The 19552-nt window shown below is 45.2% G+C and overlaps 3 protein-coding genes across 5 annotated transcripts in view; 2 read left to right on the forward strand and 1 right to left on the reverse strand.

Moving 5' to 3' along the window:
* The first annotated feature begins 889 nt into the window (after positions 1–889).
* Positions 890–6114, forward strand: LOC101158857 (5-hydroxytryptamine receptor 3A). Its single transcript, XM_011477728.3, has 8 exons — positions 890–1986; positions 2234–2278; positions 2357–2466; positions 4056–4228; positions 4310–4470; positions 4537–4747; positions 4825–4971; positions 5130–6114. The coding sequence occupies exons 1-8, from the start codon at positions 1720–1722 to the stop codon at positions 5390–5392; spliced, it is 1377 nt and encodes a 458-aa protein (XP_011476030.2). The 5' UTR covers positions 890–1719; the 3' UTR covers positions 5393–6114.
* A 2943-nt stretch (positions 6115–9057) lies between these two features.
* On the reverse strand, positions 9058–13996 carry LOC101159105 (5-hydroxytryptamine receptor 3A-like). Of its 2 annotated transcripts, none has more exons than XM_011477730.3 (9): positions 12719–13996; positions 12426–12589; positions 12086–12130; positions 11887–11996; positions 10598–10770; positions 10366–10526; positions 10101–10302; positions 9873–10031; positions 9058–9781 (listed from the first exon to the last, which is right to left on the reverse strand). In XM_011477730.3, the coding sequence occupies exons 1-9, from the start codon at positions 12756–12758 to the stop codon at positions 9540–9542; spliced, it is 1296 nt and encodes a 431-aa protein (XP_011476032.1). In that variant the 5' UTR covers positions 12759–13996; the 3' UTR covers positions 9058–9539. The 2 variants fall into 2 exon arrangements, with proteins under 2 accessions (XP_011476032.1, XP_004071178.1); XM_004071130.4 differs by having other exon boundaries at positions 9058–9784.
* A 234-nt stretch (positions 13997–14230) lies between these two features.
* tmem104 (transmembrane protein 104) overlaps positions 14231–19552 on the forward strand; it is a 48432-nt gene continuing 43110 nt past the window's right edge. The window contains exons 1-5 of one of the 2 annotated variants that reach the window (XM_004071131.4): positions 14231–14431; positions 15318–15384; positions 16584–16705; positions 16825–16906; positions 18573–18663. In XM_004071131.4, the coding sequence (XP_004071179.1) occupies positions 15340–15384; positions 16584–16705; positions 16825–16906; positions 18573–18663 (340 nt within the window). In that variant the 5' untranslated portion in view covers positions 14231–14431; positions 15318–15339. Of the gene's footprint in view, positions 14432–14518; positions 14643–15317; positions 15385–16583; positions 16706–16824; positions 16907–18572; positions 18664–19552 lie in introns of those variants that run through there. The other variant, XM_020705016.2, reaches the window with a different exon arrangement.

Here is a 19552-nt window from a genome sequence, read left to right on the forward strand (position 1 = left end):
TATCTCAACACGTAAAACAGGCTCCGCCTTCAACATGTCTACCAGGAGATGGCGCTATACGGGCTAATTCAACAAGCTGGAGCCAATTTAAGATGGATTTACAGGCGAATACCCCAAATGGCAGACTTTAGGGTCCTGATATTTATAGAGTTTAAAGTTGTAATATTTTTCAAAGCGTTCCAAATGCTCTTTGAATTCTGATGACGCCGTTTTTAGCCAAAATCTAAAAACCTTTGTCGTAAATAGGACATAGTTTCTGCAGAGCGGCAGGACTTCATCAGACATTTGCTTGTGGCCCCGCCCACTGCAGCTTCTACGTCACTGTCAGGCTTTTTCAAACTGCATTTCTCATCTGCTCCTGATCCACAACAACCTGAACTAGAAGGAGCTGCTTTTCCAGAAGAAAATTCGGGGTTGATGGTATATTTCTGAATGAAAATGAAACTTTAAGGGTAATAATTGGCTAGAAATGAAGTGAAATCAGCACAATAACAAAAATGATATGTTTGTGAAAAATGCCAGAGCCGGGTATCGAACAAGCGAGCTTCTGCACCGAGGATTCCCCATGTTTTTCAATGGAGGCAAAAATCCTGGAAATCCTGTAAAAGTTAAAGTATTTGAAGAACCAGAAGTCACAGCTGGAAAAAGCTGAAAGAAATGAACATTTGAATAGATGAACGGTTGAAATAGCTGTAAAATTGTAGGAGTTAAACACCAAAGAATGGTGGAAGATACTAGAATAAAGAAAGAGAAACAGGAAAACAATGATTGATTGAAGGATTTATAGCATTAAACCAAATAAAGAAATACTCTGAAATGCAATTTTAAGCTTAATGTTCTTTTAAAATGTCCTCCATGATCAGACAAATGCTGCAAGAAGATGTTAAAAACACAGTTTTCATCGATTGTGTCCTTCAGAAATGTGTCTGGAGTTTTTTAGGAGCCCGTTTCAAGACCAGGAACATGCTTTTGGAACATCTCAGCTGCTTGTTTTAGGCGTGTCTCTGGAACAGGTTTTAGTTTTTTCATTCATCTTCTCCCGTTTTATTCCCCTTTCGGGGTCACAGGGCTGCTGGAGCCTATCCCCGCCACTTGTAGGCAAAGCCAGGGGGCGTCCTGGACAGGACGCCAGTCTGTTGCAGGGTAGAGTGACCACAACCACACACTCACACACTGTCACATTCACACCTTGGGACATTTTAGATTGACCCATGAACCTAAACCCACATGCACTAAACCCTACGTGTTTTAGTGCATGTGGGTTTAGGTTCGTGTGTTTTTTAGGTCCGTGTTTCTGGAGCACTTGTGTTGCTGGTTTCAGGTCTGGCTTTTAGGTGCATTGTAGGTGTGTGTACCTGTGTGCGTCCTTCGGCAGCATGTTTCAGGTCCACCTGTGTTTACAAAGGCCTGTGACACAAACTAAGGGCTGAACAAAGTGCTCTGCAATAAGAGCTTAATCTCTGCGTTTGTGTTTCAGAACCTCATGCAGGACTTTTGCTGACTCCAGGTGATGTGAGCTCTCCCCGCACAGAGATGTTGACTTTTCGCTGCAGCTGCAGCTCCAACAATAGAAATGGTTGGGTCATCGGCCTCGGAACACAAAGAACCTTCTTTGGTTCACATAATCAAACACATCCATCTTGCGCCTTTGTGTGGTGAACGTCTGCAAACATCTGGATGCTTTAAAAGGCTTTTCAGCTGAAGCTGAAGCACTCGGCCATGGCAGCCCTCCGGACGCGCGGCGGCCCGGTTACGGCCCTGAACGCCTCCTTAAATTGGATTCTTTTGCTCTGTTTTTGGATGTCACACTGGTTTCCTGCTGGTGTTTCAGGCAGTCAGCCCTCAGACTGCTCTTATTATGGTCTGCTGAAGTATCTGAACCTGACAACACCCAGTCAGGTTCTGCAGATCATCAGACCCGTGCAAAGCTGGAACCACACGACAGCCGTCTCCTTGGACATGGTGATGTACGGCATCCTGGATGTGGTGAGTGGCTCCATGAAAGGCTCCTTCTGCTCAGTCCACAGCTTTTACGACGTGTTAGCCAACAGGTCAGTCTGGACCAAGTCGAGAAGTGGTGAAGATTGGCTCCCACTCAATCCCATTTCTCCTCAAACTTAAAGAAAGATCTGTTCCATAAAATGAAAACCCTGTTAGCAGGTGAAGAGGACATTTCCCATGTTCTACAGCAGGAGGGATGTGTGTGAGCTCCATGAATTGTGTTTGTCTGCAGGATGAGAAGTGTCAGACGGTCACCAGCCACATCTGGATAGAAACAGTAAGACTTCCCAACAGAGGATCTACAGACTCTGTGCTTTACTGATGATCTCATCTTTGTCCTCTTTCCTTTGATCAGCACTGGAAAAACGAATTTCTGACCTGGAATCCTTCCGACTTTTGTGGGATGGACAAGCTGACGATCCCAAAGTCCTTAGTCTGGAACCCAGATGTGGGCATTGACGAGGAGTAAGCAACCTTCTGGTCCTCCAAACCACCCAAGTGTTGATGTTTCCATCAAATCCATCATGGATGATGTGTAGAAGAACGCAGGCAGCTGTGGAGTCAGAGATGATTTGGTTTGTAATCTAGAAATGAGTTTTTTTTATCCAACGTTCAACCAGAAGTAGATCTTCACTGTGATGGTCTAACGTCTGAGAGGAGCGCGACTTTCTGATGGGAGGTTTGATTGTTTTGAGGGTCGTCCACCCAGCTTACTTTAGAGTCAGCGCTGAACCCATCGGTGAGAGTTACTGTCCCTTTAGCACCCCCTAGTGATGATATGGGGCCCCCAATCCAAAGATTGAGCGACCTGATTGGTTTGTCAGGGCCAGTTCTCCACTGGGTTTCCTCTTACTTATCTGGTCGGAGGTTCAGTGTCAACCACATAATGTCTCAGTCAGCAGACTTACTGTGTGGGGTTCCTCAAGGCTCTGTTCTGGGCCCTGTTCTGTATACATGAACCCCCTGGAAAAGATCATCCAGGAGTTCAGCGATGTCTCCTACCATTTCTTTGCTGATGATATTCGGCTATTTTGCTCTTTAAGCCCTCTGAGACACAAACTGGACTCTCTGATGAGCTGCCTGATGCGGATAAAACGACAACTCTGTAAAAACTCTGCAGTTAAACTCAGGGAAAACAGAAACACTAGTTATTGCCCCAATGATGCTTTACCAGAGGTTGAGCAGCCGTTGGGTTCTCTTGGCCAGGCTGTCAATCAAACCCAGCCTTAGAAACTTGGGTTTCATTTTTGACAAAGATCTGTGGCTGGAGCAGCACTCCAATCAGCTGATCCAGAACCGTTTCTGAAAATGGTGTCATATGAAGATCTAGAACTTCTTATTCATGCCTTTGTTACTACATGGCTAGACTGTAACAGTCTGCTTCCTGTCTGAATAAAAAGGAGCTGTCTCGTCTGCAGCTGATCCAGAACTCTGCTGTGAGGATCTTGACCCGGACCTAGAGAACAGATCCCATCTCCCCGATCCTCAAAGCTCTTATGTTCATGTGTTTGTGATCTGACCGCCCCCTACAGACCATCTGGTGCACTGAGATCTGTGGATCAGAAGCTGTTGATGGTCCGTCCACACGGTTCTGGACCAGAGCAGACAGAACCTTCCTAAACTCTGGAATGAGCTCCGTTGTTCCTGCGTTCTCTGGACTCTATAAACTCTTTTAAAAGTCAACTAAAAACGTTTCATTTTTGCAAAGCTGTTTTACGTGGTATATGCTTGTCCTTTATGTTTTTCTATGTTTTATATATATATAAGGTGCTTTACAGATTAAAATATATATATATACATTTTTTACTCTGTAAAGCACCTTGTGACCTCTGTCTGTGAAAGGCGCTATAGAAATGACATTTACTGACTTACTCTACCAACGCTGGTCCTTGGAGCCACCACCCTGCGGGTGTTCCAGCCCCCCAGCCTCTCTGCTGTGCTGGATCCAATGCAGCTGCGACCATCAGGGCGGTGTGTGGTTCTGGCCCGGTGGAACCTGACCAGCACAAAGTCTTTGTTGAGCAGAAAACCCACACCTCCCTTTGCTTCTGCAGCACCTCGGACTCTGGGAGCATTCGTGAAGATCCGCTGCTCATCCTCATGTCCAGCGGTGAGGCGGTGACGACCACACGCCAGCGCCTGACCTCCACCTGCCAGCTGAACCTCCTGCTGTTCCCGTTTGACGTGCAGCGCTGCAACATCACCTTCTCCTCCACGAGCTTCGACAGTAACACAAATGCAGACTCAGGGTTGTTTTGTTCTGAAAGCTGATGGACATTTGTCGGACAGTTTTCCTCTGTCTCCTCAGCCAGCTCCTTGAAACTGGGCACAGCCAGGAACAGCTCCGTCATCACGAGTCTGTCGGACGAGTTCATGATCACCCAGGGGGAGTGGAACCTGAAGAACATGCAGGTCTTCCTGTACGATCAATCCAACGGGAACATCAGCGTCAGCAAACTCAGATACACGGTACAGACGAGTCCCGGCAGAATGCTGGAATCCTCCGGAGGTCCTGTCTAACCGGATCTCCTGCAGGTCTGGCTGGAGAGGAAGCCCATGCTTTACGTGATCAACCTGATCCTGCCGCTCTTCTATCTTCTCATTCTGGATCTGGCTTCATTCTTCATCAGTGAGTCCAGTGGAGAGAAACTGGGCTTCAAAGTGACCATCCTCCTGTCCATCTCTGTCCTGCTGCTGATCCTGAACGACATCCTGCCCTCAACTGAAGACAAATTACCAATGATTGGTGAGCTGCCACGTGCCTCCCCACCCTCTGGACGTGGTCTCAGCATCTCCTGTGACATCTCTGCACCTCCGTTCCAGCCTCGTACTGCGTCTCTGTCTTCACCGTGGTGTGGCTCAGTGTCCTGGAGGCCATGCTGGTGGGCTATCTATCCAAAATCGACGGTTTCTGCTGTAAGGAGGATCAAAGCTCTGGAGATCTTCAGCAGGACGCCGTCAGACATGAAGGTTCAACCAGGGTCTCTTTTTTTGTTTGTCTTGTTCTTCTTAGTGATCCTGCCGCTCCAGAGCGACACCTGCTCCTCTTTTGGTCCTGAGGATCAGTGAGCTCTGAGTTTCGGACATCAGCCCTTGAAGAAAAGCTTTTCTCTTTGTGTTCCCTCCAGAACCTGCAGAAGTTCAGGAGGACACAAAGGCTGAAGCGGTGAAGACCGTCCTTCCTCCAGACGGACTGCAGGACCTCCTGAAAGGGATCCTGGATGAAGTCAGAGCAGCGCAGCGGGAAGCCGGACGTCGGGACAAACCAGACGCACAGGAAGGGCGCTTCAGGCGGCTGGCTAAGACAATAGACTGTGTCTTCTTTCTCCTTTATTTTTTAGTTGTGGTCACATTTTTATTATACTTGTGCATCATCTGGATGAATGGTTAACCTTTGGTTTGTGCCGTTTTTCCACATCAGTTGTTCATAAATTTTTTTTCTCCCTCTGCTGTCAGTTGCTATGGTGACAAACAAATTTCCCACGTGTGGGATCAATAAAGTATTTCTGATTCTGATTCTAAATGTAGACATGCAGAAACATTTCTATATTAAAGTTGAAATAGTAAATCAAAGCTCTATTGCTGAAGCTGCTCCCTGAGGAGGAACCCCTCCCATGTAATATCACTAAAGGTATTGGCCCCCCATCCAAATGATCAGAATCAGGTGTCCTAATCACTCGGCTTGGCCACAGGTGTGTAAAATCGTCACTCAGGCCTGCAGACTTTCCAAAACGTGAAAGAATGGGCCGCTCTCAGGAGCTCAGTCAGTTCCAGCCTGGAACTGTCTCAGTGAGACAATAAACACTCCTCCACCTCGCAGACAGCCATGCCAGAAGAGTTAAAGCTGCAAAAGGTGGACGACCTCATTGAACTCTACGGGTTAAGAAAGGGACAGCACTTCAGTTCAGGTGTGAGCTGATACTTTTGGGAATATAAACTGTCTTTTTTGGGACAATTAAAAGTTTAAACCTTATTCTAAAAACAAGCAGAAACCTCAGAAACGATCAAAAAAACAAACAGGAATGAACAGTTAAAACTGACAAAAGGTTAATTTCACAAATGAATACGAAAAACAAGAGAGAGAATCACACAAAATAAAAGTTTAAATCAAAATAATCTAAAAGATAGGCAAAAATAAAAAAAAGTTGATGTGTTTAGGATGTTAACTCCCAAAGAAAAAAAATTCATGCTACTCAAACTGAAACAGAGTAATATAAACAATTTACAGTAAATGAGGATATTTATTTGAATTCTAAACAGTGATCTGTTGATCAGGTCTTCAAGCATATTTTCCAATAAACTATCTTTGATTCTATTTTACATTTTAGAAATCTGGAGTCCATGAATTTAAGTACAAAAGTCTTTGTTTTTTCAGATAGAAGAAATACATTTAGAGGGGCGGACAGAACCGCTGCAGACAGAACCGCAACACACAGAACCGTGTCAGATAGATCAGCAGCGGACATTTCTTCATGAATTAAATGTGTTTTTATTTATGAATGTTTATTACATAGATATGATTTTATTTATTCAAGATGAAATGTAAAGAAATAGTTATAAAATGTGAAAAAACAACTGTGTGAAATTCAACTTTTTCTTTATGAATTTTCAGCTTTTTTCTTTTAAATAAATTCAGAGTGAAACCACTTCTTGTTGCACCTCTTTTCTCCCTCGTGAAGTCAACGGCATGAACTCATATTGAGCGATGAGACATATGAGCGCCACACATCAAGTGTTGGCCCAAACCATTTTCATCCCCTCAGGTAATCGGGGAGTTCAGAGGATTTGTCAGCCTGGCATCATCCCAGAATTTCAGTCTTTCTTGATACATGCGTGACAGACGCAACTCATTTGTGTTTCTTGCATTCATCACTCGTCAATGTGCGCAGATGTCCGTGGAAGGATTCGGCCGACGGGTCTTTAGGTGAGTTTGGTTTATGAGTTTCCAGCCATCCATGGGGTCCCGGCCCGTCCCGGCTTTTCTCACGGATCTCCCCCGGTGGGGTGCCTCGCCTGGCGCCCAGCAGCGGACCCAGAACCGGTGCAGATCAGAGGAATCAGACTGTTAAGGAACCACGACGGGAGCTGACCATGGTGCTGAAACCATTTGATTTCTGCTCAGTGCTGAGTGTCAAAGTGTAAAAAAGTGCGGACAGTGGCGGTTTTTGGTATGGGCGATGTGGGCGGTCGCCCAGGGCGGCACGTCATAGGGGGCGGAATTTGCCGTGCCTGAGGCGTTACACATAATGTGCTACATACTGGATTCAAAGAGGAAACTTGGAGCTTTTAATTTGAAATTGCTTCAGCAGCCGACACTTAATGCTTTAATTATGACACATCAGACTCTTAAGAATGTCTTCCTCCTATTTGCTCTTCACACTTATGGTGCAAAAAAAAAAAAAGAAAAAAAAAAGAATACCTCAGAGTGAAACAACGTAAAACAGGCACATGAAAAGGAATTAGGCAGAACAAACATCCGTGCTCAACCCAATTTCGAAAAAAGCAGGCAATGGAGATTAATTCCCACAATTCTTTGCTCCGACACAGCAGACCCGATGCGCACGTGACCACCGCCCTCTGCTACAAGACGCTTGCGGCCACACCTCTTTGCGGTAGTCTTTGGAACATAAGTCAAAAAACTCGAGAGGGGGGTGCAATTCTCCGGTGGCTGGCTGAATCACACTAACAGGTGATTGGGAGTCTTTTTCTATCTGACAATCAACTCTGGGCCGCAGCTGCGCCTCCCGTCATAGAGACGGAGCCGCGTGTGTCAGAGGGAAGGGGAGGGGGAGGGGAGATGAGCGCAGACCATTTTTTTAGGATTGAGTTTTTTTGGAGGATTTCTGCTGTTGGTGTTGCACAAATTTAGGGAAATGCCAAATATTATTGGAGTAATCCCACTGATGAGTTCTATGATTTAGTCTTTAATGTTTTATAAGACCTAAACATATTAATCACAATAAGTTTTATTTTTTAGATATAATCCCTCTGTTATGTTTCACAAAGACACACACAGGACGTCACACATTAAGAAATTATTGCTAAAAATGAAGCAGGAGTCCAGCTCTAAAAAAAAATGCTCTAAAAAATGATGAAAGAGCAAAAAAATGGAATTATTTGATTTGTAATTTCTTATTAATATTTCCAGACTTTCTTTGTTTTGTCCTGCAGCATGTTCACATTTGTATAATTTTGACAGAATATATTTAAATGCAGAACAAAATGTTACAAGTTATTTAAGGTTTAACTTGAGTTATTCTGGATTAATGTTCCTGTTTTTATTCATATTTATGTTCAAAAAGTTCAGTGTAAAAGGTTTAAAAGTTTAGCTTTAGTGTGATCAGTAAATGTTTATCTTCTTCGGCCCAAAACCTTAAGCGTGTTTTTAACTTAGGCCCCTGTGTGACTGAGTTTGACACCCCTGTAATACGAGTCTAGAAAATTCATGCATTTTTTGAGTAAAATGGCTAAATAGAAGATAGGGAACACAACAGGATGTTGTCAAATTTTGTATGTGTGCGCGCGGGGGGGGGGGGGGGGGGGGCTGGGGGGGTTACTCGCCCAGGGAGTAAGTTAGTGTAGAACCGCCACTGAGTGCGGACATATGTGTTCCTCCTCTGGCTTATTTGTATTCCTTTTTCTACATTCACGTCTGACTAGTGGACCGCCCCCACCCCCACCAACCCCACCAAGAGTAGCTCAAAACCGAATTAGATTAGTTAAAGACCCGCTGGCTGAAACCCTCGACGGACATCTGCGCATCTGACGAACGCAAGAAACACGTACGAATGTCGTAAATGACGCGTTCATCGTGAAAGACCCACCTTTCATACGTGGAAAATGTTTGTGACACGACCTCAACCTGTGTGAAATTTGTGGAGGTCATTTGAACAACAGTTTTTCTTCCTATATTGTACAGAAATGTGAAAGTTGCCAGATTTCACATCTCTGGTTGTTCAATCAAGACAGCAAACCCCCAAAGCAGAGAGAAAACTGACATGAAATCCTGAACTTCAGCATGGATGGAAACACAGACACAACAGAAAAACACCATGAAATAATCGACCCTTTTTAATGAGGTCGAACTATAAATATTCATAATTGTCTGGTTTCTTCTCCAGAGAAAACAGTTTTTGATCCAGAAAAGGTTTCAACGCTAACATCTGATCTGTCTTTAGTCTCAAAGACGGACACGACGGTTTGATCACTGATGATCAACTTCAAAGGCCTCCTCCGGTCAAAGTGGATTTATTTAAATCAGAGATGGATCTGCATGTTTTGTTTCATAATATCATTAAACTTGGTGTTTCATTATTCAATGAGTAAAGTTTTCAAATGTTAATGTTTTTATTTCTGCTTCTTCTTGATCAGATTCTTGAATTTGTTTTTTCCGTCCCTTCTGGGGCTCAGCAGCTCCATCCAAGCTGCAGACAAACATCTTTCAGTTGGTTTTCATGAAGTCAGTCTGTCTTCAGCAGGACAGAGAATCAGCTGAAGCTTCAGCTGCTGGAGGACCAGCATCAGGACCAGGTCAGAGGTCATTTCCCTATCCAGATTACAAACAGGACAATCAGAGAAATGATGATGGTTGTCAGATAAATGGCAAAGAACACGACATCGATGAGTTTGGCCAGCTTTCGGAAGCAGCCGGGCTTCCTTTTGTCTTGTCTTTCACGCAGAACTTCTAGCAGAGTCAGTTGGACTTTGTCCAAGATGAGTTTCAGCAGGTTCTGGTCGTCAGGTTGGTTCTCCTCTGTTTCATCCGTCTCTTCAGTGGGTTCTGCTGCAAACAGAAAACTCAGTGAAGTTGTGCTGCTGCTGCTGCAGCCGCTAACTTCACGTCAAAGATGGCCAGAACAGTCCACTCCAACCTGTGGGACGTTGGGCTTTGGGCTGATTGTCCACTTCAGCTCTCACAGCCCCTTTCGCCTCCTCACGGAGAGAATCATCCATCTCTATCAGGAAGCTCACCAGCACGGCTTCCAGGACACCGAAGAACACCAGCGTGAAGACGGAAACGCAGTAGATGGCTAAAAGGAAAGGACGGCGGCCGTCAGCAGAAGCTCAGACGCCCTCAAACTCACCCCGCCGTCACCTACCCAGCATCGGCATGTGTTCTTCAGTGGACGGCAAAATGGTCTGAAGGTTGAGGAGTAAGACGAAGACGGACAGCAGCACCGTCACTTTGAAGCTCAGCTTGGACTCACTGATGAAGAAGGAAGCCAAATCCAGGAAGAGCAGGAACATCAGCGGCAAAATCAGGTTGATGATGTAGAGAAAGGGCCTCCTCTTCAGCACCACCTGCAGACACCGAGAGCCCGATGAGGACCGGGTGGCCCGGACCGCCTCCTGATGCTCTCTTACCGTGTACTGAAGGCTGCTTCCCACCCGCTGAAGTGTGGATGCTGCATCTTCTGTAACCTGCAGCTCCACCAGTGTCCACTCCCCCTCAGTCGTTTTGATCTTTTTAGATACAATTGTGAAAGCGGTCCCGTTTCCAGTGGTCGCCAGCTTTAGAGATCTGCCTGTTCAGACAGTAAAGGATCATCGAATGTCTGAGAATTGTGTGTGGAGGGGCCCATCTGATCCAACTTACTGTTGTGGCTCAAGGAGTAAAACTCCAAGCTGCAGCTCTGCTGATCAAAGGGGAATCTGAAGAGGTCCAGCTGGCAGGTGTAGGTGAGCTGCTGCCGGGAGGTCCCACTCAGTAATCCACTGGGATCCAGTTTGAGGAAAGGATCTTCCTGAACACTCCCAGTGTCAGAAGCACTAAAGAAGACAGACGATGAAAACGTTGTCCTTTGGAGAGAAGACCTGACTGTCTAGACCAACAAACAGCCGTCAGGAACTGTGAATGCTGATTTCATGATATAGATCTAAACACATCTCTCTTCAACCAATGACTGTAAATGAGACCTGGACGGACTCAACAGGAAGTACCTGTTTTCTTCAGAGAAATAAACAGCTGTTACTCAGTCATTATATGGTCAAAATAAACATTCTTGCTCTTAAAACTAATCATTTTTATTTGTTTATGTTTTTTCTGTGGTTCAAGTTATTCAAGTTATAAACTGACCAATCAGGTACCTCAATAAAAGTAGGCGGAGCCTGTTGGCCCCCACGTCCAACATTTAAACATTTGACTTGGTTGAATTACTACTCACTGAAGTCGTCTGGCTCCAACATGGCGCCGCCCGTATTATGAAAACATGGTGCCTGAATTGACTTCATTGGGCGTAGCTGAAAGTAAAGCCTTCTCTATGGATGGCGTAACACTCCCTCTCTCCAGTTCTCAGATACAGCTAATGGTTGAACCACAACGGTTGAGGCATCTACCTGCCAAAGTGGAAAAATTTAGAACCACCTCTGGGATCACTAACTTCTGGCTGGCCGGCCCAAAGTTCTTGAAGAGATTTTTTATTCTGAATCTTCTTCAATTCACATTTTGTCTAAAGGCGTACCCCAAGGCTCTGTGTTGGGATACTTCTGCTTGATACACATTTTGAGGCAGATCCTCCGCTATGCCGATGATGCTCCGCTATATCTGTCTTCACCATCAGAGGACATTGATCCTCGAGATCTTTGTTGTTTCTTGAAATTGTTGTAATTAAACAGCAGAATCTAAAAAATGTGTGTTTTTGTTTTTAGTTTTTCCAACTTTGAACTTAAATTCTGCCGTGTGATGGGGGGTCAGCCCGCCAGAGTGAACCCCACCTTTGCCTGAACAGCACTTGAACAGCAACCCGTGACCCCAAACAGGACCAAGAGGTGATAGATGGACCTAAACTCTCATTTATTGGTTTTCAGTGTGTTTGACTCATTTTCCAATTTTGGAAATAGTTTTTGAAATGAAAAATGTTTGAATTTTTGAATAAAAGCACTCACTCCTCTTTGATGGCGATATCTGGGATCCAGACCATCGACCTTGGAATATTCAAAATGTCAATTCCACAGAACTCAGAGGGATTCCAGCTCAGTAATTCGTTTCTCCAACTCTGCAAAAAGAGCAGTTTTCCTTTTTTCAGCCACAGGGATTCCGGCCAAAGCGAAGGAACAACGTGAGCCCAGCGGCCAGCAGCCTTACCATTCGGATCAGGACTTGAAGTGCGACCGTTTGGGACTTCTCATCCTGCAGAGTCAGCAGCAGGGAGGTAAACAGGTTTTCTTTACATTTCACAAACGCAAACATGCATGTTCTTAAACAAATGCGTAATGTTGGTCACATTCTTCTCTCTCAGAAATGATGTTTGATTCACATAAACTCTTCCTTTTCTTGTACATCATACTTTTCTTTCCTGTTTCATTTAAGGGTCATCCCAGAAACCTAAACCCATCCATGCTTTACAAAGCAGAACCAAACTATTGTACAATAAATGGACCTTTTTGTTTCCACAAAAGTGTCAGCAGTCCTTTAAAATGCTTACCACCCCTAAAATCCCGAACAGCACCATGTCCAGCTGGACGAGGGTGGTGGTGTTCCAGCTTTTTACAGGTCGAGTGACCTGCAGAGCTTCGTTTGAGGAGGTCAGGTTCAAGTGGCTCATCAGATTGAAGTACGAGCATTCTGAAGTCTGGCTGCCGGAAATGCCTACGGGGAAAAATTCAATGTCGGTGAACCATCCTGGTCCTTATGCTGGTCTGCAGCGTGAAGAGTCTGAGAGGTGGACCAAAGGAGAAGGCAGATCAGAGGAAACAGAAACGTTTGATGACTACCTACCAATGACAGAGAGGAGAGCAAGAGTCTGCAGAGCGGCCATGGCGGTTTGCCGTCAGCTCGCTGTAGGTAAAGCTTTTTAAACACAGGAGCTCTTTACACAGAAGCACAGAGATGTACAGCAGAAATTGATGGATATCTTTAATTGTGATGTCAAAGTCTAAAGCAGCGTCTTTGTCCTCGTGTTTAACAATTAGTACAACAAGTAATCAGCTGCAGGATTCTATTGTTGACGTGCAGCTGCAGCAGAAAGTCAACATGTCAGAGTAAATGAATAGAGGGGGAAGGTCTGAAACAAAGGACCCCCCCTGGAAATGTACACAAGCATCGGTAATCTAAATCGGGTAGAGGAGCATGTGAGACACGATCAACTAACTAAGCAGTCGGGATTCAGAACGTGAATAATCAGCCGAAAGGAGCAGCTTTCAGTGTTTCAATGTTTTGTTCCACTTGAGCAGAGGTTCTTGATCTGCAGAAAGCCCTGACCTCCTCCCCCAAGGGCAGAAAAAGGTCACTTCTGCTCTGAAATGAGTCATTTCCTAATTTCAATTTTTATTTAGACCACTAGTTGGATTTTCAATATATATGGCATTGTTTAAAAGTTATTTTATACAGAGAATTTTAAAATAAAATTTTGTTTGGAATTCAAATTGGACTATGTCAAACAGTAAAAACAAAATGAAAAACCTAAAGAAAAACAAAAAATAATATATCTAACCACATCAAACTCTGGATAGTTAGTCATTAAATTATTGAAAAATAAAATAAAGGTAAAAGAAGATAAAGAAATACACACGTATGCTGTACCAGAGGTCTGCAACCTGAAGCTCCAGAGCCATGTGGCTCTTTTATCCCTCTATTGTGGCTCTTCAGCTTTGAAGAAAAAGCCATAGATGTAAGCAAATATTGATTTTGTGGTTTAGAGGCCGTTTTCGATATCTACATTTTCAACATGCCAGAATAATAAGCAAAATGACGGTTAAATGTTGAATCAACTGTCAGGATTTTATTACCAGAACAAGTTTAAAGCACATATTCTGATCTTCTGCTTCACAGAACTGTTGAGTTTCTATTCAGAAGCAAACTTCTTAAAGCATGAAAACGCATTTAAATGTATAGATTACAAAATTGTTTTCTACACCAATGTTTTACTGTTTATATTCAATAGAAAAAAGAAAAATGCTGGAGGTGTTCTAAAATCATTATAGAAAATATCACAGTAGACTTGGCTTTCTTGGATTTTGAGTTTGAATAATTCTGCTGCATTAATTGAAACAGGGTATGGTTTTTATTTGAAAAGAACTCCTATATCCTGTCAAAATAATACAAGATAATGTCGTTATATAGAGAGAAATGTGACTCTGTTAAAATTCAGCTGTTGTTAATATTTTAAAGCTACATGTAAAGGTCTGCGCAGCTTTCCAACAACTGAAAACAAATAAAAATACTTATTTTAATTTGAAGGCAAACCGGAAACGAGAGTGGAAACGGGGAGGAAGTCACGTGGAGCAGGTCAGCTGATTTCCTGGACTCAGCAGTGGCAGAGCCAGACGCGCTAGCTCTCAAACATGCTAGTCTCTCCGTCCCTCCGTGCTTTCCCGCTCCTCTAACTTCCCCACAGCGCTGCAAACCCGCGCTGGCTGCCCGCCGCGGAGCGTTTCTCCTCCGGTAGTCGCTCGGCGTGACCCGGAAGCTACTTCAGCGGAGGAGAAGAAGGTGAGCCGTGTTTACGTTGGAGTTCACCGCGGGTCGAGCGCGCGTGCTCTGCTGCTCGCGCGTCTCCGTTCCCCAGAAAAGAACCCTTCAGTTCGCTGTTGTTGTCAGAGGAACGGAAAAAAAAAACCAATGATTTTTAGCCAGAAATCTGCAGGGATTCAGGGAGAAAAGCGCTGAAATGTCACAGGAAATGACAAACTTGACCCAAAAAGTCAGTAATTATGGGACTTTCCTCTTCTTTCACCGTTTAATCTTTTAGGTTTTGAACAGGTTTGTGTTTAAGTGTGGTTACATGCGAAGGTGTCTGGAGTTGAAGGGTCTTTTTGACCCGCCGGGTCCTTTCTGTTGGAAGTTTCTGCATGAAGAAAAAAGTGAAATGCTCTGCAGAAAGTCTCAGATGGTCACGATCCTTAACTTACACCCCCAGGATGACCTTCACCACCGAAATTCATCCTTCAAAGTTCACTGGTTTGGGTATAAAAAGCCTTTTTCACAGAGATGATAAACACTTTCAGTAATAAACACTTTATTTAACAGTAACATTAATATAAATTCATATTTCAGGTCTTAAAAAATAAGTTAAGGGGAATGTTGCGTCTTATGTCAGGGATTTAATTTGATTTTTAACTGAATTTTAGTTTTTCTACCAGCATCAACTTTCCTATTTTATACTTTTACTTTCGGTGAACGTTTCCATGGCAACAGAGGAAGGTCAGCAGTCACCTGACTGGCTTCCATCAGCTTCAGCATCCAAAACTAGACCGTTTTCCTCAGCAGAGACGGGAAGGCCTGTTAAAAATAACCTTCTCTCACACGGCAGGAACATCATGATGTGTATGAACAAAGCTCGGATGGATGCTTCAGTTTGTTTGTCTTTTCCCTCCAGCTGAGGATCCCCAACGCCAAACATGGCCGGCGGCATCACGGACAGAGGAGAGCCGTACTCTCCGTTTGTGAGTATCTTCCTCTCCTGTGGTCACTTTTTCATCACGTCTGCTCCACATTCTTCCATCCGCACACATGCTGTTGTCTCTCAATCACAGACGTTTGTTGTTTGCGTGCTTTCAAAGTCCGAAAGGCCGTGAAGTTCACTGAGTCTGCAGCTCTGCTGTGTTGTTCGCCGCATTGAGCGATCAGATCATCAGATCTGTCAATGGTTGACCGAAAGCCAGTTTCAGGAGGAAGTGCGACACATCCTCTTTTCACCTTCTGCACTCGTCAGCTTTCCCGCGTCGCCCGTCAGACTGCGCTTACCTCAGCAAGCGCCGGACTCGCGCTCAGCCCCGCCGGTCACACGGTCCTCTCAGGAAGCCAAAGCTTTGAATCATTTATGCGGCGGGCTGAAGATACGCCCTCCTGCAGAATCACGTTTGCTTGGAGGTGATTCTTCCTCCTGCCAGCTCCTGTTAGAGGAGCTGAAGGAAAGGCGATACGGTGAAGAACCACGGCTAAATAATTGAAGTGGAGGCAGCTTAAAGTCCTCCCCCTTCTTCCCATCTGCTCCCTGTAATCTCACCGTCACCGTCTTTCTGCAGCTCACCTTCATTCCTCTCCTTTCCAGAGCAAACTTCCAGCTCTGCTCCATTCCTTTTTCTATAGAACACAATGTCATCTGCAAACATGGGGATCTACAGAGATTCCTGTCTAAGCTCATCTGTCAGTCTATCCGTCACCTGCTCTTTCAAATGTCCTCATAGTTTAGCTTCCTCTACCTCATTGTGACTCATCTTTGTTTCTCTGTCGTTTGTCCAACTCTGCATGTCTCCCTTTAAAAAATAATGGAACCAGAACTCTTCTCCTCCATTCCTCCTCATCTCTGCTGCCACCTCTCCTAATCTCTTCCCCATAAATATGTCATCAGGACCAAAGTTATTCATGATTCTGTTGATCAGTTATTCCGGTAAACCAGCTCCATACCACCATACTATCACCGCCATGTCTGACTGTTCCAGAAAGTTCCTCCTCGGTCTTAACAGAATGTTTGTGTAAAACATGTTGGGATGATCCAGATGTTTCTGACCAATAGTTTTCTCCTGTCCACCGCTGGTTGTGTTGTTGTTGTTGTTGTTGCTGTTGCGCCCGTATGCTGCTGGCTTTTTGTGTGCCGTTGACGTGTGCGCCGATGTTCAGAGTCGCGTTGCTTCCTCTGCAGGTGGGGCTGGTGTACATGTTCAACCTGATCGTGGGCACCGGCGCTCTGACGATGCCCAAAGCCTTCGCCACGGCTGGCTGGGCGGTCAGTTTGGCGCTCATCTGCTTCCTGGCCTTCATGAGGTGAGTCTTCATCCTGTCCCAACAGGAAGCTTTTGGTCTTCGTCTTTGGCCGCCGTTGGCCGAGTGTTGCTCTTCACGTCATGATCGAGTCTGAACCCGTCTGCCCCCCCCCCATGCAGTTACATGACCACCACGTTTGTGATCGAGGCGATGGCGGCGGCGAACGCTCAGCTACGCTGGAAGAGGAGGGAGCAGGAAGAGGTGAGGCCGTGGGGGGGGCGGTTTGGACGGAAACGCATTAAACCCAAAGGTTTAATGCTGGACGCTCATAAAAGCTGCTCTTTGAAAGCTCGTTTACTCTAAATTGATATAATTTTACACCAAAACTGAGAAATCTGTTATTAGAACAGTTTGATTCCACAAATATGGATTTTGTTTTCCAATTATTCCAGTTTTATCAAGCTGATGTATTAAGTTGTTTATTTTTAGTCTTTAAAATCCATCGATTTTTGTAAATTGCAGCCGTTTGACCGGTTTATAAAAAATGTTGTTTTGGCGTCACTTTTATTTACGTCTCTGGGAGTCAAACCCGATTTCCGCCTCACTGACGTTTATGCACCTTTTCCATCGTTGGACGTCAGAAAAAATCACCTGAGTGAGAAGCTTTCTGGTTCTGAATTCTCATTTTTATTGGAGGTTTTTGGTGATTATAGATGCTTCTCGTTCCTCCAACATGGACGCAGCCCCTCCCTCGCTGCAAAGGTCGGTGGGGTTAACGCCCCCGGCTCCCTCTGGAGGAGTTCTGCTCCTGTTGATGAAATCGTGATTTAATACCCCCCCCCCCTTCAGAGTCCCTCCTGATAATGGAAAACAAAGGGGGGAGTGAAACGGGAGGGATTTGCTGCCTTTTATGTCTCCCTGCTTGAGTCTACATTGAGGGGTTGAGGGGGGGGGTTCCTCAGACCTCCAGGTAACCAGCATTTTAAGAATCACCTGGTCTTTGAATCTTTTCAAAATAAGAGCGTGTTTAGCCTCTGATCTCAGTGAGGAAGCATGAAGAGGAGTCTGGGTTTTTAGCCATTTCTTCCAGCTTCAGTGTCAGAAACAGGAGGAACACGGATCGTCTCCAGCCGTTAACGGAGCTTCATGCTGCTTTCCTGGAGCTTCGGCTTTTAGTCACAAACCTTTATCACGCTCAACATCTTCATCCAGAGTCTTCATCGGTGTGAGAAGGGTCGTTTCTGTGACTGATGGCAGCGTCTCTGACGTCACGGATCGACCCGTCGATGGTTTGGATCAGAAAAGTACGGTGGCCCTGAAGTGCAAATCGACAAATCAGTCCATGCAAAAAACAAAACAAAAAACATTAAACTTTCACAACGACAATCAAAAAAGCAAAAGAAAACAAAAACATGACATTTTCAAAATCTAATCAAAATTCCAGAAACCAAAACGTCATTAAAAAAAAGTGAAGTTTTCGTAAAATAAAAGTAATTTCCATAAACCAGAATGTTAAAAAGTAAAAACACAATAAGAAGCCGGAAAAGGTTCATATTATGGGATGTCACTGATTGGGTGACGATGAGAAGATATTTCTTTAATCTTCTAGCCCCGCCCACTGCAAACGTTCAGTGATCGCGTCATCAAACGCCATCCTTCAGATCTTTGACCTGCTCCTCCAGTCCGCCCCCCCCCCTTCGCTTTTTACATTTGATCAGCAGGAATCTGCAGACGATGGGGTGGGGGGGTGTTGAGAGCTTCATCCATTCATTTATAACCCCCCCCCCCCCCCCCAATCATTCAAGGAGGCCACACCGGCAAACACAATGTCACATCATCAACAGACATGGGGGGGGTTGAAACGCTAAAAACAAGTGTTTGTTTCTGCGGCTCCATCAGTGCTTCACCCCTCTGTCCTCTTCTGCAGACCGACTACAATGACTCCACCTCTGAGGACTCTGACGACGGCCTGGACCTGAGTCGGTCAGAACCAGAAACCAAGCCCATTCTGTCTGTCCGTAAGTACTGAGCTTTGATGGGAGACGGCGGCCGGTTTGTCCACTGTGGTCGTGTGGTAGAGACCTTGTCTGCAGCAGTCGTCCTCTCCATTCACGGCACTTCTGTGTAGAACGTGATCTGGTCTTCCGTTTCCTTCAGTTCCGGTTCTCATGCTGGTTCTAGAGCGGTTGTGGTTCTGTGGAGGCTCACGCTAACCTTTGAAGATTCATTTCCTCGGCCTGATACGGTGTTGATAGCGGGCTGATGATGGCGCTGTAGCTCCGTTGGCGTCCGTCTCTTCTTGATGAGGCTGTGCTTCAGTGTGCAGCCACAGTCCAGCAGCTGCTCTCAGCCTCCAGTTTCCGCCTTTTGCAGAAGATCAGACGTTGGTTTCTCTAAAGGTTGAGACGCCTGGTTCGAGGTCGAGGATGGTCTCGCTGCTGAGCCGGTTCTACTCTGGTTCTTCTGGAGAACCTGTCAGACTCGGGGCATCGTCTGTCAGTGGACGTCATGGCAGTATGTCTACGTTTGATCTCCAAGCGTCCTCTTGTTAGCTCCAATAATCTGTCCGTGGTGGTGGACGGAGCGTCGCAGAGAATCCCAGCTCCCTTCAGGCTTTTCTAGTCAATGTTCTGCTCCAAGCCAAATGCAGAAAACTCTGTAGATCTTCAAGAAGATTCTTTCAGTTTGCTTTGAATTTCAGAGAACGTCCACAGTGACGGGAAACTCTGAAGATGGGGGGAGACTTGAACTTTGACCTCGTAGAGGAGAAATTCACCCCCACTTAATAAATAGATCTGCAGTGCTGACCTGGTTCTTCACTGCTGTGAGCTGTTGCTCGCTGGGATTTAGTGTTGAAGGCCGAGTCGGTGGCGTGGAGGGAAGATGCTGTTTTAGGTGGAAATGAAA

This window comes from Oryzias latipes, chromosome 8, assembly GCF_002234675.1.
Source record: "Oryzias latipes chromosome 8, ASM223467v1".
Lineage (NCBI taxonomy): Eukaryota > Metazoa > Chordata > Actinopteri > Beloniformes > Adrianichthyidae > Oryzias > Oryzias latipes.